The sequence below is a fragment of the Castor canadensis genome, chromosome 1 (genome assembly GCF_047511655.1).
Source record: "Castor canadensis chromosome 1, mCasCan1.hap1v2, whole genome shotgun sequence".
In the NCBI taxonomy this organism is placed as follows: domain Eukaryota; kingdom Metazoa; phylum Chordata; class Mammalia; order Rodentia; family Castoridae; genus Castor; species Castor canadensis.
The window spans coordinates 138,481,612-138,508,554 of record NC_133386.1 but is presented as its reverse complement, the minus strand read 5'-3'; the positions used below and the strand labels follow the sequence as shown (position 1 = coordinate 138,508,554).

The 26,943-nt window shown below is 48.3% G+C and overlaps 1 protein-coding gene across 4 annotated transcripts in view; it reads left to right on the top strand.

Annotated features, from left to right (window-relative positions):
* P2ry6 (pyrimidinergic receptor P2Y6) overlaps positions 1 to 24,404 on the top strand; it is a 38,185-nt gene extending 13,781 nt beyond the window's left edge. For 3 of the 4 annotated variants that reach the window (XM_074083530.1, XM_074083515.1, XM_074083521.1), the window contains one exon: positions 21,224 to 24,404. In XM_074083530.1, the coding sequence (XP_073939631.1) occupies positions 21,258 to 22,247 (990 nt within the window). In that variant the 5' untranslated portion in view covers positions 21,224 to 21,257 and the 3' untranslated portion in view covers positions 22,248 to 24,404. Of the gene's footprint in view, positions 1 to 19,657; positions 20,625 to 21,223 lie in introns of those variants that run through there. The other variant, XM_020176715.2, reaches the window with a different exon arrangement.
* The last annotated feature ends 2,539 nt before the right edge of the window (positions 24,405 to 26,943 follow it).

The window sequence follows — 26,943 nt, the reverse complement described above, 5'->3', positions numbered from 1 at the left end:
AGGAAAGGTTTATTTGGCTGCTGGTTTTAAAGGTTTCAGTCCATGGCCTCTTGCCCTTCTTGCCTCTGGGCTGTGGCAAGGCAGAACACCATGATGGAAGAGCATGGTGGAAGAAATAGGTCACTTTATGGTGGCCTGGAGACTGAGAGAGAGAGAGAGAGAGAGTGAGAGAGGCAGAGAAAGAGAGAGCACAGAGGGTCCCAATATCCCCTGCAAGGGCATACCCCTAATGGCCCTTCCTTCTACTAGGTCCTACCTCCTAAAGTTTCCACAATTGCCAATAGCACAATCAGCTAGGGACCAAGTCTTCAGCCCATGGGCCTGTGGGGACATTTGAGATCCAAACCATAACAAAGATCTTACATCGACTGTTGGGACTAATGTTAGCCTAAGGTGGATGAAAAGGGAAACTTGAGCTTCCTGGCAGCTGGAGTGAAAAGGGAGAAGCAGCCACCAGAAGGGGAAAGTCCCAGATACTTAGAGAAAACAACTCTTTTTTTTTTTTTTTTTGTGGTACTGGGGCTTGAACTCAGGGCCTACACTCCACTAGCCCTTTTTTGTTAAGGGCCTTTTCAAGATAGGGTCTTGTGAACTATTTGCCCGGATTGGCTTTGATCTGCGATGCTCCTTGTCTCTACCTCCTGAATAGCTAGGATTACAGGCATGAGCCCCCAGCGCCCAGTGAGAAAACGGCTCATCAGGGTCTTTACTGTAGGGCAAGATTCCCCTAAACTTGAATTGGCCCATTGCATCATAATAAATCCTCAAACACACAGGTTTCCAGGCTGGAGATATGACTCAAGTGATAGAGTGTAAAGCCCTGAGTTCAAACCCCTGTACTGTCAAAAATAAAATAAAACAAAACAAACAAACAAAAAAACTCCATAGGTTTCCTATGTCCCCCACCTGAGATTTTGATGCAAAGAGGATCAAGAACTGTGAAAGACCTGTGATGCCACCAAGTTAGCCTGCTAGTGTTTCATGGATGCTGGCAGAAGACATAGACTCCTGGTTGTAGTTAAAAAACTGTTCCTCACAGCAATCAGTTGCACCAGCAACCCAGTTCCCACAGAGCAATGCGAAGAACACCAAATGATCCCTGCCCATGCAGCAGCTTGGGACAAGAAAGGAACCTGGGGTTCAGGCAATTGTGCCTTTTATCGTGGGCAGTTAGCCTGCTTGAACTTTGTTCCAGAGGAAGACATCTTTACCACACCAGACAGTCAACAATCTAACACTATTATTAACTTCCAAGGCTGTTTGCTCTCCAACCTCCTTGAAAAGATAGTCTAGAACAAAGGCGGTCTGCCTCTGCTCACAGGTGTGCAGAGATCTGGGACATGTGTGGAGAGCTGTCTCCCAACACACAGATGTGCTGGTCAGGGCTGCTGTTCATTCAGATTTTTTGTTTGTTTGTTTTGTTTTGGTGGTACAGGAGTTTGAACTCAGGGCCTCACACTTGCTAAGCAGGCACTCTACCACTTGAGCCATTCTGCCAGCCCTTTTTTTTATGGTGGGTATTTTTTGAGATAGGGTCTTGTGAACTATTTCCCCAGGCTGTCTTTGAACAGTGATCCTCCTCGTCTCTGCCTCCTGAGTAGCTAGGATCATAGGTGTGAACCACCAGGGCCTGCCATTTGTTTTTTTACTGTGGTAAAAGACACATAGCAAAATTGACCATCTTAACCCTTTGTGGGAGTGTATAATTCAGTGGGATTTGGCACATGTACATTATTGTGCAACTGTCACCACTATCCATCTCCAGTACTTTCTTACCATCCACCATATACCCAAAACACTAACCCCAAAGCTGGGCTGCCTAAGGAGTTCAAAACCAGCCCATGCTGCATAGTGAGACCTTTTCTTAAAAACAGTAACAACAACAAAACTCTGTACCCAATAAACAAGTGGAATTTCCAGATCATATGGGAATTCTATGGTTTTCTTTTTTATAAACTCTGTTTTCAGAGGCTGCTTCATCTTACACTCACATCAGTGATGCCACGGCTACTCATTTCTCCATCTCCTCACCAACACTTGTTATTTCCTGAGTTCAAACCCCAGTACTGCCAAAAGAATCCCAATTAGCACCATCATAATAAAATAATTTGCATTTCCCTGATGCCTGATGAAGTTAAGCATCTTTTCTTGCGCTTATTATCCATTTGTGTGTCTTCTTTGGAAATATCTATTCAAGTCCACTGATTTTTGAATTGTGTTTTTTGTTGTTGTTAAGTTATAGGAATTCTTTATATATTCTGGATATTAACCCCCTATTGGACTTACGATTTTCCAATATTTTCTCCTACTCCGTGTGTTGTCTTTTCACGCCGAGGATGGTGTCCTGTGATGCACAAAAGATTTAAAGTTTGATGACATCCAGTTGATCTATTCTGTTGTTGTTGCCTGTGCCTCTGGTGTCATGGTGGTCAGGCTGTTTCGATTGCAAGTGTCAAATGCAATTAGCTTGGGCAGGAAAAAGTACAACGGCTCACGGAAATAAAAGTCCAGGGCAGACCTGGAGCTGACGTGACTAGAGCCAGCAGTTACATAATGCTGTCACATTGTCCTCTTTGTGTCTCCTTTCTCTTGACTTTCTGCTGGGCTCCAACATGCTTATTTAAATTCTTTCCTGAACTTCTAAGCTTCCATGGTCCTCACAACCAATTATCTAGGAGAAACGAGAGAAAATCTTTCATGATGGTTCCACCAAAATTCCTGAGGCAAACTCAAATTGGTTGCCCTTGAACCAGTCACTGGTGAGTAGTCTATACGGATGGTCTGATTGGTCAGCTCTGGTGACCACCTTGAGTGAACAAGATGACCACTGGATGGGGCAGGAAGCTTTGGATAGGAATAGACACTGGACAGGCAACAAGTCCTCCCCAGAGGACTGTGGGAATCTGATGGTGAGGCAGCCACGGTAAGGAGGCTCTGCTTAAAAGGACATCATTCACGTTAAGCTTCCCAAGAGAAGCCTGGGAGGGATAGTAGGAATCTATGGTTGGTCCCTGAAGACTTCCTAGAAGAGGCAGTCTTTGTGGGGGATCCTATAACTGGTGGAAGCTGAAACCAGGGCATGATGGACTCCAGGCAGGTTGGGTCAGAGCAGTCAAGGGGCTGATTTTCCTGTCATCTGAGGTCCTCTTTAGCCCAGTCCTGGTGTACTGTATGGGAGAAGAATGTGACTGGTCATTTCTTCCACTTGTGTCACCTTGGGCTAACCTCTCTGTGTCTTCATATAAGATGGAAATAAATAACTAGTCCTACTTGGGTGCTGTTGGCTCATGCCTATAATTATAGCAATTTGGGAGACTGAGATTGGGAGGATGGAGATTTGAGGTCAGTCTGGCAAATAGTAAAACCAGAGCAAAATGGACTGGAGGTATGGCTCAAGTGGTAGAGCACCTCCTTTGCAAGTGCAAACTCCAGTCCCATAAACAAAACAAAACAGGGAATGCACATCTAGCATACAGAAAGAGCAAAATAATTGTCTCATGATTGTGACTAGTTTGGGCCTCTTTTTCAACCATAGTTGCCAGTGGCAACTCCAGTTCTGCTCACCACTTTCCAGGGCCTCGCCCAGCCTCTGCCCTCGCTGTTCACTCTGCCTGAAATGCCCTTGGCCTCCGTGTACACTTGACCATTTCACTGCTGCCTCATTGGTGAGCCTTCCTACCCATGGGACCATCCCTCCCTGCCTGGCCTCAAGTGGGACTTGGGCACGGGTCTCCAGATATATGTCCCCGTGCATACTGAGCAGGTCCTGGTTGTCCTCTGCCATTGAGTTTTCAGTGGGAGTCTGCCAGCTGCAGAAATGGGGAGGGGCAGGCGAGGTACAGCACCAACCAGAGACTGAAGGAGGGCATGGCTGGTCCCAGGAACTGAAAGCAGATTGAAGCCTGGCAGTTGCATGCAAGAGGACAGGGTGAGTGGTAAGAACAGAGAGGTCAACAGGGCCAGATTTTGTCTTTATTCACAGACACTGGGAAGGCAAAGAGGGCTTAGAAAAGGAAGTGATGAGCTCAAATTTTTGCTGAGCATGGGTCCTGTGGGTGGCAGAAAGGGGGATGGATTGACAGATGTAAGCACAGAGCACCAGTAGAGCTTGGTGGTTATGTGAACAACTATGATTGTTCCATTTTCCACCAGGGAAAGGGCAATAAGCAAGCCCTACCCCACCAGCCTCTCTGGGTGGGATTGGAGATCCCAAGCAGGCATCTGGCTTGACCATTAAAAACAACTAGTAACCATCTCCCTCAGATCATCCCATATGCTCTCTTAACCCACCCCAACCCTGGTAGGATGCAGGTCAAACACAAGACCAGACATTTAGGGTCTTGGTCAAGTCTACAAGCTCCCAAGACCAGAACTAGTCTTCCCCACTCTGAGAGAGCAAGGGGTCTTAGTACCAGGGCACAACCTAGCTGAACTGTGCCAATGGTGTGCCCAGCTCCCTTGGGCCCAGGCCCACAGTGCTCTGAAACAGATGGCACGTGGTTCCTTCTTGTTTTGTCCACTTCAACCATGCCTTGCTGGGGTGGAAGGGAAGTGTCTATGGGAACAGTGCTGGGCACAAGGGCCAGGAGGGGACCAGACACTGGTGTCATTGGAGCTCTGCCCAACTGAGTGTCCTCAGAAGTCATGAATCCAGCTGCCCTGATCCCCACCCTAGATGGCTGTGCTATCCCAGGGCCAAAAGCCTTTCCTCTCCTGGCCTCAGTTTCCTTTCTGTCAAAAGGTGTGAAGAGGAGAGGCATCCTAAGCTCTAAGGGCTCCCCCTTCCCCGTCCGAGAGGGGTGGGCCACTGTGGACCTGGCAGACTCTGGACTGCCACTTGAGCTGCATCCTTGCTTCCCCAGGAGAGGAAAGCCAGACAGGAGCAGTGGGTTGGGGTAGGACATGGAGGGGGAGGCTCCCCACAGGCTCACTGAGGGCCCTCACATCCTCTTGCCTGCTCTGGGCCTCAGCTTCTCACCTGTGACCTGAGGGCTTAGAGTTGGCCATTTCCGACTCCCTCCGCCCCCATTCTGTCTTTCTAGCCCTCTGGTTCTCAGGGTTTGGGGAGGGATACAATGATGGGGATGGAAACTGATGTGAGCCTGGATTCAAGACCTGTGATTTTGCCCTACAACCTACTGGCCCCAGGTGCCTCCTTGTCCATGTCTAGGGTCCCACTTCAGATCCTATTTTCTCTGACCTGGACTCTAAGTAAACAACCAAGCCATCCTCCATCCACCAGCCCAAGGAACCTCCTAAATCTCAAATTTGAGCGTGCCCTACCCTGCTTTAGGAACTGTCCAGAGCTTCTCCTCAACTGGCACCCACAATACAGAGTCCAAATCTGTATCCTAGCATCTGAGGCCTGTCAGGCCCCGGCTCTGATAACTCCTCAGCCTCTCCTCCTACCAGACCCCTCAGCAACTGCAGACACAAACACTTGTAGAAGCCCCTGACCCTCACATCTCCAGCAGGTTTCTGTCTGGAATACTTTCTGCTTCCTTTCCTACCTCCACCAGAATATTACCTCCTTCAGGCAGCCTTCCTTGATACCCCAGGCAAGGGGTTGGGGCCTCCTTTGTCTTTCCAGAGACTCTTGGGTCTCCATCCTTCATCTCTTTTTCACCAGCTTGTGTGTGTGGGGGGAGGGTGTCCCTGAAAATGTATGCCAAATGAATGAATGCATAAAGGAGTAAGTGAGTAAAACTTTCAAGGAAGGCCCCTTCTCAAGAGTTTTGCTAGTGTGTGATAAAATTAGGAAGAATACTAGGACCCCAGCCGAGTGATTCTTACTGTACACCAGATATTGGGCTAATTAAGTCCAGCATTTTATTTGAGGCTCCAACAGTTCATAGGATTTCACAATTAAAGACCGAGGCTCAGAGGGGAGCAGTCACTGCTCACAAGTGGCAGAGCCAGGACAGAACCAGGTTTATCAGGTGGGTGCTAAGCTTTGCCAAGGAAATGGTGGTAAGTGACAGAGGGGTATGAATGTCGGGAACTTGCATTTGATTTGACTCCCCAGACTGAAGTCTGAAGACCTGTGGGTCTTCAGATGATGGTGGCTCCTCAATCCTGGTTCCATCTTGCCGGCCTCATCTAGGTGCTCACCACTGTTCCGAGCTGGGCCTAAAGGCTCCCCACTGGGCTTGACCACAGGGTCATGAGAAATGGTGCAGGAAGGAAGTGGAGGACTCTCCCTGGGCACAGCTGGAGAGGCATGTGGTGTCAAGGAAGAGGTTTTGCTGAGAGGGGAGAGTAGGCTGAGGGGAAGGAACTAGTGACTGCAGCTGAGGAGAGGATGGAGGTGGTGGTAGGAGGGGGCAGAACAGATGGGGAGGTTGCAGAGAAGGGAGCAGCTGGGTTTATAAGGCAGCAAGAAGTTGAAGCCAACCCTCTGAGAGGGCCCTGCTCTAAAGGAGGAGGTGAAGAGGTAAGTCTGAGAGGAGAGATTAGGCCAAGGATTAGAAGAGAGAAGAGGGAGGCCATCCCAGGCCAGGCAGAAGTTTAAAGAGCAGACAAGTGGGGCAGCGGCTTGGTCAATGGGGCTTCAGGTGCTGATCAAATCACATCCTTCAGCCACATGAGGATGGAGCAGTCTGGCAGTGCCATTTGTAGGGGTTTCAAATTGACCAGCTGTGCACAGGAGTCCTGGATTTTGGGGTAGAGGTGCAGGCTAGCATGGTAGGGGAGAGAGGTCAGGGAGCTGCTGAGCAAGGGAAGGCTGAATGACAGGTTCTGCGTGGAAGGAGTGATCATGTGTGCAGGCTGGGAGTCAGGAGGCTCTCAGGAAAGCAGGATGGAGGTCCTGCGAGGAGGTGCAGAGTTGGGCGGGGGAGAGGCCCAGGGAAGACCTGGGACATCTATTGCAGGAGGGGAAGAAGGCAGCCCAGCCCACCAGGCCACCTGTCCGCCCTCAGTTGGGACTGTTCACAGTCCAAATCTCCTACGCAGCCAGAGGCAACACCAGGAAGTGGTTTATGGTCCTTTGCCCTCCACATTCCTCCTCTGTCTGCTCCCAGTCCCCAATAAACACACGCTGTCACAAACTGCAGCTTGCTCTATGAACAGCCTCAAGCCAAGTCCCCTGGGTCCTCAGTCAGGATTCTGCCCCTGAGTCCTCCCTGTGTAAACATTCTTGAGCCACCACTAGAAATCCACTCATTCATTTAAATATTTATTAAGCATCTTAGTATGTGCCAGATACCATCCTAGGCACTGGAGATGCAACAGTGCGTAAAATATAGAAACATGGTGAAGTTTATGCTTTGGTGGAGAGAGGGAGATGGTAAGCAAAAGTAAGTGGAAAGTTGTTAAAAGATGATAGAGGCAGAAGATAATACAGCAGAAAGGGGTCAGAACCCATGTGTGCACGTGGCTGTGGGTGTTGCAGTTTTAGGTAAGGTATCAGAGGAAGTCTGCCTGGAGAAGCTGTCATGTCACCACACATACATGGTAGAAGCCACCTGTAACCCACTTGCCTCCCACCATGTGCCCTGAATCCAGCTTTAGTGTCCTCCTTACCCTCCTCCCATTTCATTTCCCAGACACCCACAAAGCCCTGCTCCTCCCTCAATGGGTTAGCCACACATGGGGCCTCAGTTCCACATAGTTCATCTTTGAGGGTGATTTGGGGTTTAGAGGAAGGCAGTCCAGCTGGCTGGAAGACCACAGACCAATTAGGGTCCTGGCAAATTAGTAAGCTTTGAGGGCCTCAGTCTCCCCTTCTTGAAATGGTAAAGAGTCAGTGCCCCTCTCATGTGCCCCATGCAGCAGATAAGCTGGGACCAGATTGTCAAGGGTTTGTCTTCAGATTTGCAAAGTCCCAGTCCCAGTCTTGTGCCTAACATATGTACTCCACCACCAGCTTCCCTGTGAGTACTGGAATCACATGGTGCAAATGAAGACAGTTGGTGAATGGTCTTGGTATAGTCTCTGAAGGGTGTCCTGGGGCAGTTGAGCCCTATGACCCCAGAGGCAGGCTGGCCTGGGGAAGGAAGTCAGTGACTAGGAGCAGATCTCAGGTGTAATGTGATGAAGCCAGGGAGCTTTCTCAGGGTAGAGAGTGAGCACTCTGTTGAGCAGAGATGCAAGCAGGGCCTGGACAAGCCATCTCAGAGAATGCCTTCTCTTCAGGGAGAGGAGAATGGACTCTGAGTCAGGGGAGCTTAAGGCCTCTTTGGCCTGGGGTCCAGAACCCTGTTGTTGACTCTGGGGTTCTGGGATCCAGTGGGGTTTTGTCTCTGCCAGATGGGCTTGGACCCCAGGAGATGTCGAGATAGCCAGAGGCAGGGAGCTGCTTTTCATGAAAGGCAAGGGGTCCTCTATAGCTCCGCCACCCCAGATTTTCCTGTGAGAGTTGTGGACAGCACTGGCTACCTTCAAGTCTCAGAGTCTAGCTGGGAAATGGGCCATAAACACTCAGACAGTGCTGGTGGCCAACCCTTCCTGAGGCCAGGGCCGGGGACCCAGGCAGGCTCAAGGGTGCTACTCTTGCATTTCCTTCATCCCCCAGACAAATTGTCTCTGACATCAGTTAAGTCAGATATTGCTTTAAAAAATTAATTGAACCAAGCAGCACCAAGGACAGAGCCCTGTGGCCCATCTTTATGGACTGGATCCATGCATCCAACATTTCCCAGTGCTTCTTGGGAGCTGGAGTCTGTGCTGGTCTCTGAGGCCCCAAAGGCAAAGCAGACCTTGTCCCCAGTTGCTAACAAAGTTAGAGAAGGGAGAGAGTCTGTCTGACATCAACCCTTGGGCTGGCTTCTCTGCCCTGACTCCTAACCTTCTGTCCTGTCCTAGGCCTCTCTGTTCCTTACAGGTGGAGTGTCCTGTAGTTTACTGTGTGTGTTGGCAAACTCCTAATCTCTCTGGATTCAGTTTTCCTGTAGGGAAATGTCACTCTCTTCCCAGCACAGACTTTATCGTTACTCAGATCTGCATCCTCCTCCTGGTTCACCACTGACTCATTTTGTCACCTTGGGCAAGTCACCAGTCTTCTCTAAGTCTCTGTTAGTCACCTTTTCATCATTGTGACAAAATACTTGAGATAAACAACGTGAGGGAGAAAAGATTTATTTTGGCTGGCAATTTCAGAGGATTCAGTCCACAGATGCTTGGCCCCATCACTGTGGGCCTGTGGCAAGGCAAAAACGTCATGGTGGAAGGGGTATGGTGGAGGAACCATTGCTCAGTGCATGGCAGCCAGGAAGTGGGGGGTGGGGGGAAGGGGAGGAGAAGTGAGGGAGAGGGAGAGGGAAAGCGAGAGGGGGAGAGAGCCCTACCTCCGAATAGCCTATTCAGTTATGAACTCATGGCTTAGCTTGATGAAGTTAGCACCCTAATGGTCCAATCGCTTCTCACTAGTGCCACCAGTTGGGGGCCAAGCCTTCAGCACATGAGCTCTTTTGGGGGGATGCTTCATATGGAAACTGTAGCAGCCTCTTCTGTAAGGTGGAACAATATGATCATGAGATCCTGTAGTGAAAGTACTGAGTACAGAGGCTGGCACCTACTGCAAGAAACCAGCAGTAAGTAGCTTAGGAAAATCAAACAGGGAGGCAAAGTCACCTCCCCCAGGTCACAGAGCAAGTGGGTGATCAACCTAGGGTTGAGACCCAGCTTTCTGCTTCCTTTGTCCTGCACAGGAGCTGCTGAGACGTACAGTGCTCACTCTAGGAACCACATGAGAAATGAACTTGGGGAGCTTCTCTGGCTGTCCTTATGGGATTCAATCTCAACCTGACAGTCACTCTGTCGCCACCTACCCTCTGCTGACAGCCTTCAGATATGTGGTCAATTCTAGCCTCCCATGCAGAGACAGTAGGGTTCTAGACCAAAGCTGTGAGAGAGGAGGGGGAGGCACAGGGGCAGATCTATAGCAGAATGCCTGGTTTCATGTAACAGAATTCTAGGTCAAAAGGAGCTAAGGCAAAAAGGGAATTTACCAGCTTCTACCACCAAAAAGTCCAGTGGAAGGTAAAGCTTTCAGGCATGGCTGCAACCAGGTGCTCCATGGTATTCTCAGGAACCTGTGTGTTTCCATCTCTCCACTATGCCACTGTGGTTTTAGTTTTGGACAGTCTCCTTGGTGGTGGAATCACCAATGTCTGGGACTTAGTCCAACCAGCTGCAGCAGCTCAGCCTCACTTCCTGCCAGCTTTGCAAACCTAGTAGGAACCCATCCCCTCCCAATCATCCAGCAAAAGTCCCAGCATTGACTTCCAGATGTCAGCAGAGATGGCAGCCACAGGGCCCGAGGAGCCCACTCCTTTCCCACTGGCAGGCCTAGGTCACAGTCCTACTCTCAGACTCCAAAGGAGTGTCAAGACTGCAAAGGAAGGAGGAGACCCCCCACTGAGGAAACACAGGAGGCAGGTTGTCATCAGAAGAAAGGGTCTAGAAACTGGATAGGAAGAAGCTGCAGAGGAGTGACACAATGACTGCTTGTAGGAAAGGCCACAAGCTGGACCCAGGCCATCTCTTCCCGCCACCGCTTGGAGCCTGGTTATCAGGAGGATGGGTGGGCCCTGAGGCACTTGCAAGCTGTAGCCAACTTCACTACTTGAAGCTCAACAGCAAACTCCTTTCTAAAGGGAGATCCAAATGGCCTCCTTCACAGGGAGATGAAGAATGGACAAGGCCAGGGGTCTAGGCAAGGAGCAGGGAGCCTCCCACACCTGCTTCAGGGCCAGGGTTTATTGGAAGAGCTGGAAAGAGGAGCTGTAGCCATGGGGCTGGTGTGGAGGATGAAAGGGTTGGAAAGCTGAGACCCAGGGATCCTACCTGGGCTGCTCTCTAGCCTCTGTGCTATCCTGTGACCTCTCAGCCCTGTGCCCACTGGGGCCACTAATCCTCTTCAGTTACATTCTCCAGAGAGAACCTCTTGCTAACTTCGCCATGCCTGTGCTCACTAGGAGGTGGGGATCCTGGGTGTGCACTGATAAGCATTGCAGTCTGGTATACTAGGGGCTTGGGAGATGCAAGTTCCTTCTCTGCTCAGCCTGAAGAGGCCGTGAACAACCAAGGAAAGCGGGCCCCAGCCACTTGCTCCCCAAGCTACAGCTTCCCCTTCCTCGCACTCAGAATGGTGGTTTCACTTCCAGCTTTGATTCCTGTTGAGCAGGAGGCAAAAAGGGGAAGTGGAAAAGGAGAAGCTAAGGCAGGTGCCCTGTGATCCTTGTGCCCTGCTGCCAGGTATGTCAGCTCCTGTGGTCAGCCTGACACCATGGGTGGGACCACAATGCCTCCAGGTGAGGACCCTGCCCCCTGCCCACTGTCTTCTGGGGGTAGACATCAGGAACCTAGCTTCATGCCAGCCTCAGATTGGCTCCAGACATCTTATCCCAGGCCAGGTGCTACCCTGGGTCAGGCCTAAGTAATGCCTGGAGCATAGACGGTATACTGACCCTATAATGTAGGTACCACACTAGCCCTGTTTACCCAGACTCAGAGAGAGTAAGTGGCTGGCCCCAGGTCACACAGCAAGTTGGCAGTGGAGCTCAGCCTGTCTGCCTCCTTGGGGGAAGGAAGCCAGGTCTTGGCCTGTCATCCTGTGCCCTTGTTGCACAGCTTGTGGGCCAGGGGCCCAGCAAGGGGTTTTCCAGGCTTGGTTTTCCAGCAGGCAAGCTGAGAGGCCAAGGTTGGGAGGTCTGCCTGCTTTCTCCCTCCCACTGGCAGGCAGTGACTCAGGCTTCCAGCTCTGGCCAGAGGCCGGCAGGCTCTCTCATCCCTCCATACATGAAGGCCTTGGGGCAGGGAGGGGACCTGAGACCACAGGATCTACTTAGCCCAGAGAGCTTCCACCTTGCCAGTGCTTCCTTATGTCTACACTCAGTTGCTTCTACTGCAGAACTGATTTCAATGGTTGTCACCCGAGCTGAGAAAAGGAAACTGGTAGAAGCTGTCCTTCCCTGGGGCGAGGGGCCACAGTGTTTTTGCTGACCGTCTGCCTGGTGTGGAGATGGGTGGTGGATGCCTGGTGTCAGGGTGACACTCTGGGGGCCTCTTCCTCAGAGAGACAGAATTCACAGGGAGACAAAGTCCCCATGGTTGCTCTGAGTCACATTGATCAGGGTGAGGATCTGAAAGCAGGGCTGTGCTTATCTGAGGGAGGGGGTGGTTAAAGTTAGAGAAAGGCTGAGGAGTGGGTCAGAGGAACTGAACTGAATGCAGGTCCTGAGGTTGTTCTGTCCAGCCCACCTCAGGTCAGGGCCTTTTCCACAGGCTGACTCTCCTGGGCTGTCCACTGGCACCACCTCCTGGCCACTAGCCTCCAGTGCAGAGAAGACACCCATCCTGGTGGCAGGGGCTAAAACCTTTCAGATGTCTGACCCGAGCTCTGTCCTGAAGCTGACATCCTGGGACTCCCAGTCTGGGACAGACAGTGGCCCATCCTGATAGGGGTGGCCATAGGAGGTCATCCTGGGGACCTGGCAAGGGACTGGCTGCTGGGCAGAAGACAGTCTACCTTGCCCTCCTGGGCCCCAGCAAGCTCACATCACACACGGAGGTCCACAATCTCAGCTGGCACAGGCCCCAGTAAGCAGCAGGTGCTTAATTTGTACACAACTGGCCACGTGTTCACCAGCAGGTCAAACCCAAACTCTCTCAGTTTGGTCCAAACGTTGAGCTCCCAGTCAATTCCTCTACCCTCTTGTCTATATGATGGGTCTGAGGTGAGCCCAGGGCCCTGATTGCTCTCAGGTTCTAGGAGCATCTTACAGGGAAAGAAGAGTCTTCACTCCCTGCAGTCATTCATTCTCCCAATGTGTTCTTGCCAGGTTTTCTCCGGAGGTGAGCAGGGCAGAGGAAAGAGAACTTGGGCCTCCACCTCCCAGTGAAGTATTCTTTCCCTGCACTGCCCTACCCCACCTAGTTGCCTCAGTGGCTCCAAACCAAAGCCTGCCACCCTCCTTAAGTGTTTCTGTCACCTGACTGAAATACAGGGGCTGGCCTCCTGGGGACAGCAGGAGCTACTCTTGTCCCTTGGTGGTCCCAACAGCTCAAAGGCCTAATTTGGTGGTGAGAAGGGGCTGGGGAGGGTCTGGCACAGGCAGGAAGATTCTTACTCAGGTGAGTTCTACTGGGCGGGAGCCCCCTCTGTGCCCAGCACCCACACACATCTGCAAGAGCCAGTGAATGTTAATGAGAGGATGTGGGAGGAGCTAGTGGTACACAGTAAGCACTCAATAAATGTTTGTGGAGCAAAGGAAAGAAGGGAAGGAGAAAGCGAAACAGTGGCTGCAAAAGTGGGATGGGGAGATGGCCAGGTTGGCAGACGATCTGCTGGATGAATGAAGAAAGGAAGATGGATGGAGGAGTAAATGACTGGGAAAATGAATGGTTCCCAGTAGCTCTGGTATAACAGCTAAAGGAAGGGCTTAGAAACTTGAATCACCCATCTGTCCATTTGATAGATGAGACTGAGAGGGGGCTGAGCAGAAAGAAAACTGCTGGGTCTTTGGGGCTGGCCTTTGGCCAGCAGCCTCTGATCCTCCCCCATCCCTCCACCTCCTCATCTCCCTCTTTCCAAGGCTAGGGCGGGGGTTCTGGGAAGGAAGCCCTCTCTCCGCCTCCTCACTCTTATAGGCCATTTCCTCCAGACCAGGCAAAGGTGATGGGGGTGGCAGGGAGGCAGTGGCGTCCACGATGGCTATTTCAGTCAGAGACAGCCCTGCCAGGAATTAAAGGAAACTGTCTGCCATCAGGCATGTAGCAGCTTGGTTGAGGACAGGAGCCCGGGGAGCTGCACGTCTGGTTTCTCTTTGCCCCAACACACTTGGGACCACCATCCTGCTACAGGGACAGGAGGCCACATGTGAGTGTCAGTGCATCTTGGGGCAGTGGGCCAATGCAGGGTAGGGTGGAGGTGGCTGGACACAGGGAGCCATAATTGCGGCGGGCAGGCTTGGGACAGCACTGACTTAAAGGAGGTCCACAGAGTTGGGGGCTTAAAGGAAGGACTACACCTGGCCGGGGGAGGTGGGGGGCGCCTTAAAGAAGGAAGAAGCAAGGTGAGGTGAGAAGCTTGATGGTCACTCAGGGTTCTGACAAACAGAAATGGGCTGGATAGTACTTCATAGGAAGGGAACAGAAAAGACGGAGAGGCCAGAGGGGGCACCAGATATCTGGCTACCAGTGGCTGTGCAGTCATTTCTGTGTCTTGCAAACAGTGTGAGAAGAGAGAAAAGGCAGGAACGAAGGAAGTATGGAGTGGCCTTGGGATCCTTCAGATGAGGCTGGAGGGCCTTGAGCCTGAGGGGAGCAACTTGGATTCAGAGGAACATGGGCAGAATGTGATGAGAGCCACCTTTAAAAGGTCCCCACAGCGAACAGCATAGCCGGAGCCCAGGGAAAAGCTGGAGTCTGAGCTGGTTCAGGACTTAGGGCCCAAGAGTGGGTGGCAGATGTGAGCGCTAACACCAGCTGCTGCCTAGAAGTGGGGCCATGTGAGCCCTCCCTGAGCCACTGTGCCAGGTGCTGACCCTCACAACAACTTTATGAGGCAGGTACCATTTTTTTTTTCATTTTTCTTTTATTATTCATATGTGCATACAAGGCTTGGTTTATTTCTCCCCCCTGCCCCCACCCCCTCCCTTACCACCCACTCCACCCCCTCCCGCTCCCCCCCTCCACCCCCTCCCGCTCCCCCCCTCAATACCCAGCAGAAACTATTTTGCCCTTATCTCTAATTTTGTTGTAGAGAGAGTATAAGCAATAATAGGAAGGAACAAGGGGTTTTGCTGGTTGAGATAAGGATAGCTATACAGGGCATTGACTCACATTGATTTCCTGTGCATGGGTGTTACCTTCTAGGTTAATTCTTTTTAATCTAACCTTTTCTCTAGTTCCTGGTCCCCTTTTCCTATTGGCCTCAGTTGCTTTAAGGTATCTGCTTTAGTTTCTCTGCATTAAGGGCAACAAATGCTAGCTAGTTTTTTAGGTGTCTTACCTATCCTCACCCCTCCCTTGTGTGCTCTCGCTTTTATCATGTGCTCATAGTCCAATCCCCTTGTTGTGTTTGCCCTTGATCTAATGTCCACATATGAGGGAGAACATACGATTTTTGGTCTTTTGAGCCAGGCTAACCTCACTCAGAATGATGTTCTCCAATTCCATCCATTAACAGCGAATGATAACATTTCGTTCTTCTTCATGGCTGCATAAAATTCCATTGTGTATAGATACCACATTTTCTTAATCCATTCGTCAGTGCTGGGGCATCTTGGCTGTTTCCATAACTTGGCTATTGTGAATAGTGTCGCAATAAACATGGATGTGCAGGTGCCTCTGGAGTAACAGTCTTTTGGGTATATCCCCAAGAGTGGTATTGCTGGATCAAATGGTAGATCGATGTCCAGCTTTTTAAGTAGCCTCCAAATTTTTTTCCAGAGTGGTTGTACTAGTCTACATTCCCACCAACAGTGTAAGAGGGTTCCTTTTTCCCCGCATCCTCGCCAACACCTGTTGTTGGTGGTGTTGCTGATGATGGCTATTCTAACAGGGGTGAGGTGGAATCTTAGTGTGGTTTTAATTTGCATTTCCTTTATTGCTAGAGATGGTGAGCATTTTTTCATGTGTTTTCTGGCCATTTGAATTTCTTCTTTTGAGAAAGTTCTGTTTAGTTCACATGCCCATTTCTTTATTGGTTCATTAGTTTTGGGAGAATTTAGTTTTTTAAGTTCCCTGTATATTCTGGTTATCAGTCCTTTGTCTGATGTATAATTGGCAAATATTTTCTCCCACTCTGTGGGTGTTCTCTTCAGTTTAGAGACCATTTCTTTTGATGAACAGAAGCTTTTTAGTTTTATGAGGTCCCATTTATCTATGCTATCTCTTAGTTGCTGTGCTGCTGGGGTTTCATTGAGAAAGTTCTTACCTATACCTACTAACTCCAGAGTATTTCCTACTCTTTCTTGTATCAACTTAAGAGTTTGGGGTCTGATATTAAGATCCTTGATCCATTTTGAGTTAATCTTGGTATAGGGTGATATACATGGATCTAGTTTCAGTTTTTTGCAGACTGCTAACCAGTTTTCCCAGCAGTTTTTGTTGAAGAGGCTGCTATTTCTCCATCGTATATTTTTAGCTCCTTTGTCAAAGATAAGTTGCTTATAGTTATGTGGCTTCATATCTGGATCCTCTATTCTGTTCCACTGGTCTTCATGTCTGTTTTTGTGCCAGTACCATGCTGTTTTTATTATTATTGCTTTGTAATATAGTTTGAAGTCAGGTATTGTGATACCTCCTGCATTGTTCTTTTGACTGAGTATTGCCTTGGCTATTCGTGGCCTCTTGTGTTTCCATATAAATTTAACAGTAGATTTTTCAATCTCTTTGATGAATGTCATTGGAATTTTGATGGGAATTGCATTAAACATGTAGATTACTTTTGGGAGTATCGACATTTTTACTATGTTGATTCTACCAATCCATGAGCATGGGAGATCTCTCCACTTTCTATAGTCTTCCTCAATCTCTTTCTTCAGAAGTGTATAGTTTTCCTTGTAGAGGTCTTTCACATCTTTTGTTAGGTTTACACCTAGGTATTTGATTTTTTTTGAGGCTATTGTAAATGGAATTGTTTTTATACATTCTTTTTCCGTTTGCTCATTGTTAGTGTATAGAAATGCTAATGATTTTTCTATGTTGATTTTATATCCTGCTACCTTGCTATAGCTATTGATGATGTCTAGAAGCTTCTGAGTAGGGTTTTTTGGGTCTTTAAGGTATAGGATCATGTCGTCTGCAAATAGGGATATTTTGACAGTTTCTTTACCTATTTGTATTCCTTTTATTCCTTCTTCTTGCCTAATTGCTCTGGCTAGGAATTCCAGTACTATGTTGAATAGGAGTGGAGATAGTGGGCATCCTTGTCTGGTTCCTGATTTTAGAGGGAATGGTTTTAATTTTTCTCCGTTAAGTATAATGCTGGCTGTAGGTTTGTCATATATAGCTTTTATAATGTTGAGGAACTTTCCTTCTATTCCTAGTTTTCTTAGAGCTTTTATCATGAAATGATGTTGGATCTTATCAAAGGCTTTTTCTGCATCTATTGAGATGATCAAGTGGTTTTTGTCTTTGCTTCTGTTAATGTGGTTTATTACGTTTATTGATTTTCGTATGTTGAACCACCCCTGCATCCCTGGGATGAAGCCTACCTGGTCGTGGTGAATAATCTTTTTGATGTGTTGCTGAATTCGATTTGCCATTATTTTGTTGAGGATTTTTGCATCAATGTTCATTAAGGAGATTGGCCTATAGTTCTCCTTTTTGGAGGTGTCTTTGCCTGGTTTTGGGATAAGTGTAATAGTGGCTTCATAAAATGTGTTTGGCAGTTTTCCTTCCCTTTCTATTTCATGGAACAGTTTAAGGAGGGTTGGTATCAGTTCTTCTTTAAAGGTCTGATAGAATTCAGCAGAGAATCCATCAGGTCCTGGACTTTTCTTTTTGGGGAGACTCTTGATTGCTGCTTCAATTTCATTTTGTGTTATAGGTCTATTCAGGTGATTAATTTCCTCTTGGTTCAGTTTTGGATGATCATATGTATCTAGAAATCTGTCCATTTCTTTTAGATTTTCAAATTTATTTGAATATAGGTTCTCAAAGTAGTCTCTGATGATTTCCTGGACTTCCATGGTGTTTGTTGTTATCTCCCCTTTTGCATTCCTGATTCTACTAATTTGGGTTTTTTCTCTCCTCATTTTAGTCAGGTTTGCCAGGGGTCTATCGATCTTGTTTATTTTTTCAAAGAACCAACTTTTTGTTTCATTAATTCTTTGTATGGTTTTTTTGGTTTCTATTTCGTTGATTTCAGCTCTTATTTTTATTATTTCTCTCCTTCTATTTGTTTTGGGATTTGCTTGTTCTTGTTTTTCTAGGAGTTTGAGATGTATCATTAGGTCATTGATTTGGGATCTTTCAGTCTTTTTAATATATGCACTCATGGCTATAAACTTTCCTCTCAAGACTGCCTTAGCTGTGTCCCATAGGTTCCGGTAGGTTGTGTTTTCATTTTCATTGACTTCTAGGAACTTTTTAATTTCCTCTTTTATTGCATCGATGATCCATTCTTCATTAAGTAATGAGTTATTTAGTTTCCAGCTGTTTGCATGTTTTTTGTCTTTACTTTTGTTGTTGAGTTCTACTTTTACTGCATTGTGGTCAGATAGTATGCATGGTATTATTTCTATTTTCTTATATTTGCTGAGGCTTGCTTTGTGCCCTAGGATATGATCTATTTTGGAGAAGGTTCCATGGGCTGCTGAGAAGAATGTATATTGTGTAGAGGTTGGATGAAATGTTCTGTAGACATCTACTAGGTCCACTTGATCTATTGCATATTTTAGATCTTGGATTTCTTTATTGAGTTTTTGTTTGGATGACCTATCTATTGATGATAATGGAGTGTTAAAGTCTCCCACAACCACTGTGTTGGCGTTTATATATGCTTTTAGGTCTTTCAGGGTATGTTTGATGAAATTGGGTGCGTTGACATTGGGTGCGTACAGATTGATGATTATTATTTCCTTTTGGTCTATTTCCCCTTTTATTAGTATGGAATGTCCTTCTTTATCTCGTTTGATCAATGTAGGTTTGAAGTCTACTTTGTCAGAGATAAGTATTGCTACTCCTGCTTGTTTTCGGGGGCCATTGGCTTGGTAAATCTTCTTCCAGCCTTTCATCCTAAGCATATGCTTATTTCTGTCGGTGAGATGAGTCTCCTGTAAGCAACAAATTGTTGGATCTTCTTTTTTAATCCATTTTGTCAAACGGTGTCTTTTGATGGGTGAATTAAGTCCATTAACATTAAGTGTTAGTACTGATTGGTATGTGGTGATTCCTGCCATTTAGTTATCTTAGTTGTTTGAAGGTTTGATTGTGTGTACCTAACTTGATGTTACTCTCTACTGTCTTGCTTTTTCTTATCCTGTGGTTTGGTGCTGCCTGCCTTTTCATGGTTAAGTTGGGTGTCACTTTCTGTGTGCAGGATCCCTTGCAGAATCTTTTGTAATGGTGGCTTTGTGGTCACATATTGTTTTAGTTTCTGCTTATCATGGAAGACTTTTATTGCTCCATCTATTTTGAATGATAGCTTTGCTGGGTAGAGTATCCTGGGGTTGAAGTTATTTTCATTCAGTGCCCGGAAGATCTCACCCCACGCTCTTCTTGCTTTTAATGTTTCTGTGGAGAAGTCTGCTGTGATTTTGATGGGTTTACCTTTGTATGTTACTTGTTTTTTCTCTCTTGCAGCCTTCAATATTCTTTCCTTAGTTTCTGAACTTGTTGTTTTAATGATGATATGTCGTGGAGTAGTTCTATTTTGATCTGGTCTGTTTGGTGTCCTGGAGGCCTCTTGCATTTGTATGGGAATATCTTTCTCTAGATTTGGGAAATTTTTCGTTATTATTTTGTTGAATATATTACGCATTCCCTTCGCTTGCACCTCTTCTCCTTCTTCGATGCCCATGATTCTCAAGTTTGGTCTTTTGATGGAGTCAGTGAGTTCTTGCATTTTCTTTTCACAGGTCTTGAGTTGTTTAATTAGTAGTTCTTCAGTTTTTCCTTTAATTACCATTTCATCTTCAAGTTCTGAGATTCTGTCTTCTGTTTGTTCTATTGAGGCAGGTACCATTTTATCTCATTTTACAGATGAAGAAACTGAGGCACACATGTTAAGTAATGTGCCCAAGCTTACACAGCTCCCACAAGGCAGGGCTGGGATTTGAACCCGGACATCAGGACCAGAGTCCATATACTTGGCCTCAAGTCTTTACTACCCTCTAAGTAGACTGGTAGGACTTCGTATCTTTTCTGGGCATTTTTTTCCATCTGTACAATAGACAGAGGGAAGGACTGGACTTACCGTCTTAAAGGCTTTGCTCTGTAGGTCCATTGCATTCAAGCTTTAAGTTCCCTCTAGACATCAAATGCCATTACCCAGAAGCATTTAGAGGATCCAGGAGTCAGACACCCCATCAGGGAACCCCCTAAGGTATTCATGCTACTGGATCCCCCTAAACAGCCTGAACCAAGGTGAGACAAGGTATAGGATGAGATGACTTGGTATTTATTATTGAGCACCTACTGCATGCTAGGCTCGTGAACATTTTTCTGTTGAGGACATAGGTCCAGGAAATGAAAGTGACATGACTGGAGTCTCTTAGTATGGCAAAGGGGCACCAGCATTCCAAAGCAGACCTACCTACCTCTGAAGCCACCCTTGTAAATTCTACATCCCACGTCGTGGGCTAAGCTGCCTCCTCTGAACCAAGTGGTTGCGTTCTGGTCTGGTTATGGGTTCTGGTTCTAACTCACTAAGTGAGATTGGCTGTCCCTGCCTTTCATGGGCTCTGAATTTCCATCTCTGTAAAGCTTCACCTAGCTGCTTACAGGGAAGAAGCCATTTTCATTTTGGCCACAAGGGAGGTGCTGTGGTGCCCATAGCTCTGCTAGACCCAGGTCAATTGGAAAGACCCCATGGAACTCCTGAGTCATCTCTTGCCCCTATTTTACAGGCTGTGATCAAAAGAAGAACTATGTCATTGGAAGGTGGAATTCAGGCTGAGGAAGTCAGAACAGCTCTTAGCGAGCTCTCAGTGTGTGGACTTCTCCTCCAGGTCAGCTAAGAGTTACCAGGGCCCTCTCTGCCCGGGGCCCCAGGCCTGGCTCTAATAACACAGAGAAGCACCAAACTTGACACTTCTCAAGAGGCCCTTGGTCTGTGCGAGACAGACAGAACCCCTCCCCACACCCCATGACCACAAACTCCTTCCCCAGGATGCCCAGGGGAAGCCCTGCCTAGCATGCTTTAATATTTCTAACCTCATGATAGCCCTGAGAGGTGGCGAAAGTGGGACTCAGAGAAAGATCATTACCCCAAGGTTACATAGTTAGTAAGTAGCTGAGCTGAAATTCAAACCCAAGTCCATAACCTCCACTAACAGAGGAGACATTTAACTAGGGTTTTGAAGAATGAGAAGGAAATGAATACTATAGGACAAAAGTAAGTTGGATTTCTCCCAGACTGGCACAGAATTGTATTCCAAGTTTTTTTGAAGTAAGGGCTATGTGTGCCTCCATGGGTGGTGAGTTTAAGAGATGTCAAAGGTCATGGTGACCTAATCATTCAGATAGGAAGATCGAGGTCCAGAGAGGGACAGGGCCAACTGGGTGGTCAGTGAGCATGTCACTGACAGGGTTTATATTGCTTCCCTAGGTTCTCCAAGTATAGGAGGCCCAGCTGGGCAGTCATGGAGTGGGACAATGGCACGGTCCAGGCCCCAGGCTTGCCGCCCACTACCTGCGTCTACAGTGAGGACTTCAAACGGCTGCTACTGCCCCCCGTGTACTCAGTGGTGCTGGTGACGGGACTGCCACTGAACTTCTGCATCATCGTCCAGATCTGTGCATCCCGCCGGGCACTGACCCGCACGGCTGTGTACACCTTGAACCTTGCGCTGGCCGACCTGCTATACGCATGCTCCCTCCCCCTGCTCATCTACAACTACGCCCAGGGGGACCACTGGCCCTTTGGCGACCTCGCCTGCCGCCTGGTGCGTTTCCTCTTCTATGCCAACCTGCATGGCAGCATCCTCTTCCTCACCTGCATCAGTTTCCAGCGCTACCTGGGCATCTGCCACCCCCTGGCCCTCTGGCACAAGCGTGGGGGCCGCCGGGCTGCCTGGATGGTGTGTGGTGCTGTGTGGCTGATAGTGACAGCCCAGTGCCTGCCCACTGCTGTATTTGCCGCCACAGGCATCCAGCGGAACCGCACGGTCTGCTACGACCTGAGTCCACCCACCCTGGCCATCCGCTACCTGCCCTATGGCATGGCCCTCACAGTCATTGGCTTCCTGCTGCCCTTCACAGCCTTGCTGGCATGCTACTGTCGCCTGGCTCGCCGCCTGTGCCGCCAGGATGGTCCAGCAGGGCCAGTGGCCCAGGAACGGCGTGGCAAGGCAGCCCGCATGGCTGTGGTGGTGGCAGCTGTCTTTGTCATTAGCTTCCTGCCCTTCCATGTCACCAAGACAGCCTACTTGGCTGTGCGTTCCACTCCGGGCGTCACCTGCCCTGTGCTAGAGGCCTTTGCAGCTGCATACAAAGGCACGCGGCCCTTTGCCAGTGCCAACAGTGTGCTAGACCCCATCCTTTTCTACTTCACCCAACAGAAGTACCGCCGGCGGCCGCATGAGCTCATACAGAAACTCACAGCCAAGTGGCAGCGGAAGAAGGGTGGCTGAGTCCACAGGCCAGGACCCTGGGCCTGGGCACCAGAAGATGCCTCCAATCCCAAATCACACAAAGAATTAAACTCAGCTCTGCAGGGAATGGAGTAATATCCCTCACAGACCTCAAATCTCACCAATTATTTATTGAACCGTTTCTCTGGACCAGGCCCTGTGGGTAAAAAGACAAACAGGTCTAGGGCACTCCAGAAGTTCCCCGTCAGCCATAGAGTTAAGAAAACCACTGTGAAGCTGCTTACAGAAATGCAGTGTGAGTGTACTGCAATAGAGGCTTTGTACTGTACTGCACTTTGTACTGTAATACATGTTTGGGAGTCATGAATGAAGGGGTAAATGAAGATGGGAAAGTGACAACAGGGCATCTGAACTGGATTTTGAGGGTTGAATATGAGCTCTCTGGTGGGAAGGAGTGATATTCATTTATTTATTAAACCTTTTCTGAGACTTTGTGCTTAGGCTTGGGTAGTTCTGGGGTCCCAGGAGAACCAGTCCCAGCCCTGCCCCATGCAGGCTGCCAATTGCCGGAGGTTTAGATACTGACACAGTGAGTGTCATATCAGGGATGTGACAGACAGAAGCATGGTTGGGGGAGGGATGTCCAGAGGACGCCCATCACCCAGTTCAACCCATCAGGAAAGAACTCTCTAGGGATTGATCATATGATCCAGATGTCAAAGGCTAAGTGAGAGCTTGGCAGACAGAATTGAGGCGCATCTTAGTGTCACCTGGGGTAGTCTCTACACATGGTCTTTTGTGAAAGCTAAGGAAGCAAGAGCTGTCCCACTACCACCATCCAGACAAGGGGAAGGGTCAGCAGGTATACAGGCTATGTGAGTTCAGCAGAGGGAAGAACTGGGGGTGCCTCCTAGAAGAGCGGCCTCTGGTGGCAGGAAGACCTCATGGTCTTTTGTGAAAGCTAAGGAAGCAAGAGCTGTCTCACTATCACCATCCAGACAAGGGGAAGGGTCAGCAGGTATACAGGCTATGTGAGTTCAGCAGAGGGAAGAACTGGGGGTGCCTCCTAGAAGAGCGGCCTCTGGTGGCAGGAAGGCACTGAGACACTGAGGGTGCAGAGTCCATAGAGAGGAATGCACTGAAGCAAGCCTGGTGGTGCACACGTGTAATCCCAGCATTGAGGAAGCTGAAGCAGTAGGATAGTGAGTTTGAGGCCAACCTGGGCTGCATAGTGAGACCCTGTGTCAAAAAGAAAGGAGGAGGAGGAGGAGCATGGCATAAAGCAGTTAGGCCTGGGGGCTGGAGGGTGACATCTCCTGTACCAGAGACACCCTGGATCTCTCTCCTTCCTCCTGATTACATCAATCCTTCAGGGCCCATCTGCCTTGCCCTATTTCCCAAGAAGTCTTCTGCAACCCATGGGAGTCACTTTGGACTCCACTGAACCCACATGGTCCCCTGGTGCCTCAACACCCCTGACCTTGTCTGTGTTCCTTCCCTTCCCTTTCTTTACCTGCCACCCAAGTGCCACCTCCCCTGCCCAGTCCCAGTAACTGGGGCCCCCAGAAAGGAGTTGCAGAGGTAGCCAGATGCCAACCACAGTACCAGTCTTTCCTTTTAGCTGGGCACACGGCCTCCTAGGATGAAAATTTCACGTGTCAGACTCTTTTGCAGCTACACATGCTAGATCACTTACTTCTGGCCACAGAATAGCAGCAAAGTGCCAGGTCACATTAGTACAGGGAGGGAGGAGTATCCCTAGAGACAGGTGGTGTCATTAGAGATAGGGCCCTCTCTAGCTGGGGGTGGTAACACACACCTGTAATTCCAGTACTTAGGAGGCTGAGGAAGGAGGACTCAGAGTTCAAGACCAGTCTGGGCACATAGTAAGAACCTGTTGCAAAAAAAAAAAAAAAAAAAAAAAACAAGGGCTGGGGATGTAGCTCAGTGGTGAAGCCACTCATATATAAAGTCCTGGGTTCAATCTCTAGCACAAGAAGAGGAAGGAGGAGGAGGAGGAAAGAATAGCGCCCTTGGCACTTCCCCTTCAAGTTGCTTATACAGCAGAGGGGACAGTTGGAGCACCACCATGGACTATGATGGGAAGGGCCCCTTCTGTGGCTGGTAGAGCAAAAAGGTGGGAACAGCTTGGGCCTCCAACCATTCTTCATCCATTCTCATTTGCATCAGAGAGAAATAAATGTCTTTTTTAAAAAAACCTCTCATTTGGGGGATCTTTTTTACCTACAGCCAAAACTAATCCTTCAGTCAGGTTCCTTCCTGAGCTGATGGACCCAGGCGAGTTCAGGCAGTGACCTGGACTATGGTGGACTTAGGGTCTTGACTGGGGGCAATGCCTAACCTGGTGGAAGCTAGGAGTCAATGGTCTGGAGACACCTGTGAAGGCATCTTATGTCTCTGCATAATGGTGGCATGATAGGGTAGAGTAGGGAAGAGAGAAGGAAGTGGAGGTGGTAGGTAAAGCAGAGGAGAGGAAGGTTCTGAGGAAGATCAGGCTGGAGAAAGGAGCATCAAGGGCTAAGACCTTCATATCTTGCCAAGTCAAGGACAAGGAGCCAGGGGAAGTGGGGTCAAGGATTGGGGAGCCAGAGAATCAGGAACTAGGGCTCAAGATCTGTCTTGGGGAGATTTCCACTCCATGCAGGAGAAGCCCAGAACACTGGGTCTGTCCCAGCAGTAGCTGCAGAAGACTCTTCTCATTCAGCATTCTCTGTGTGCCTCTGAGATGGTGCAGACCCTACTCTGGGAAAGAATCAGGGTGCTTGCCTATAATCCTAGATAATCAGGAGGCAGAGATCAGGAGGATTGTGGTTCAAGGCAAATAGTTCACGAGACGCTATCTCGAAAAAACCCATCACCAAAAAGGGCTGTTGGAGTGACTCAGGGTGTAGGCCCTAAGTTCAAACCCCAGTACAGCAAAAATGAATCCCGGTGCTAAAAGGTAGAGACAAGGAAACAACATTAATTCATTACCTACTGTATGCCAGGCCTCATGCTGGGTGGCGAGGCACTGCCCTCAGAGAGCTCTTGGTCTGATGGAGGAGATAGGCAATCATGAAATAGACATAATCACCTGGACCACTGTTGAGAGGAGAACGCTCAGAACTCAGGAAGGCCTCACTAGGGAGGCCTAGTGAGCGAGGCTTTCGGTGGCTGAAGGATACTGAGTGCAGAGTAGGGGTTGGGGACCTGACCTAGTTTGAAGGGTAGAAAAGATTCCTTAGCTGAACCCAAAGAGTCTCAGAGGGATGAGCTCAGAGCAGAGGGCTGTAACAGGCTCTGGGACTTTGAACAACCCTACACCTCTCTAAGTCAGTTTCCTTTCCTGATACAAGAATAAGGCCACGAGCCCTCCCCCACGGCCAGGGGATGGAAATGATGGAATGTTAAGGCAGAAAGTTCAAAAACACTAAAAATACCATTACCTACTAGAAGAATGCTCAAGAGGCACAAACAGGCACTTCAGATAACAGGAAACACAGATAATCCAAAAAACTAGCAGAGATATTCGATCCTGTCTTGACAGTGCTGTCTAATGTTGAACACTTATACTGTCCTGTGACTGAACACTTTTTTTTTGGCAGTACTGAGGCTTGAATTCAGGGCCTTGTGCTTGCGAGGTGGGCGCTTTATCACTTGAGCGTGCTGCCAGAGCTATGCCTCAGCACTCCTGTCCACATGCCCTGGAGTCACGCACCAATGCTCAGCAAACCTCTGCCAACCACCTGATGTCCATCAACGAAACAGTGGATCAATACACCAGAATATTTCCCACAACCAGAATCAACGACCCCAATAGGCAACACGGTGAATAAATCTTGGCAGAATATTAAGGAAAAGGAAGCCCCCAAAATTACATACAAGCAAGGTGTCCTTTTAATAAAACTAAGAACTAAAGCAGCCAGGCATGATTATGATTACACCCATAATCCCCAGTAGTCAGGAGGCTGAGGGAGAAGAAAGGAAAATTCAAGGCCAGTCTGGGTTACAACAACAACAACCAAAGAAAGAAAGAAAAACCAACTAAAATGAAAATATATAGCCAGGTGCCAGTGGCTCACACCTGTAATCCTAGCTACTCAGGAGGCAGAGATCAGGAGGATCGAGGTGCAAAGCCAGCCTGGACAAATAGTTTGTGAGACCCTATCTTGAAAATACTTAACACAAAAAAAGGGCTGGTGGAGTGGCTCAAAATGTAGGCCCTGAGTTCAAACTCCAGTACCGAAAAAAGAAAAAAAATGTGGTTTCAGGGAATGTGTAGATGCAATCAAATTGACTGACAAGAAGGAAAGCAAGAGAACACTAAACATAGATTTGAGATGAGGCTTATCCTAGGAGGTGAACTATATAAGATATAGGTTAATGTAAAGGTCCTAGTTGTTTTGGTTTTTGGTGAGAACCAATTAAATAACTGATGAGAATATATTATGAACAAAAGATTATAGCTAATCCAATCCTGTGCACTTGAGATCTAATTCTACAGGAAAGCGCACATTTCAGAGTCTCTGTTCGGCTTTGGAATAGAGTTAGTAGTAGCCAGTTTACCTCCTAAGACAGCTCCTTCTGATAGCTCATTTCTTCTTTGGGACCCTCCCCCTACCCCACTCACATCCTTTTTCCCTCTTACATACTGAGGCCCATCATTAGCCATGACTGTGACCATCAAAACCTTCCCAGCTTGATTTCTTCAAGGGTTCCTATAGATCTGACCTCA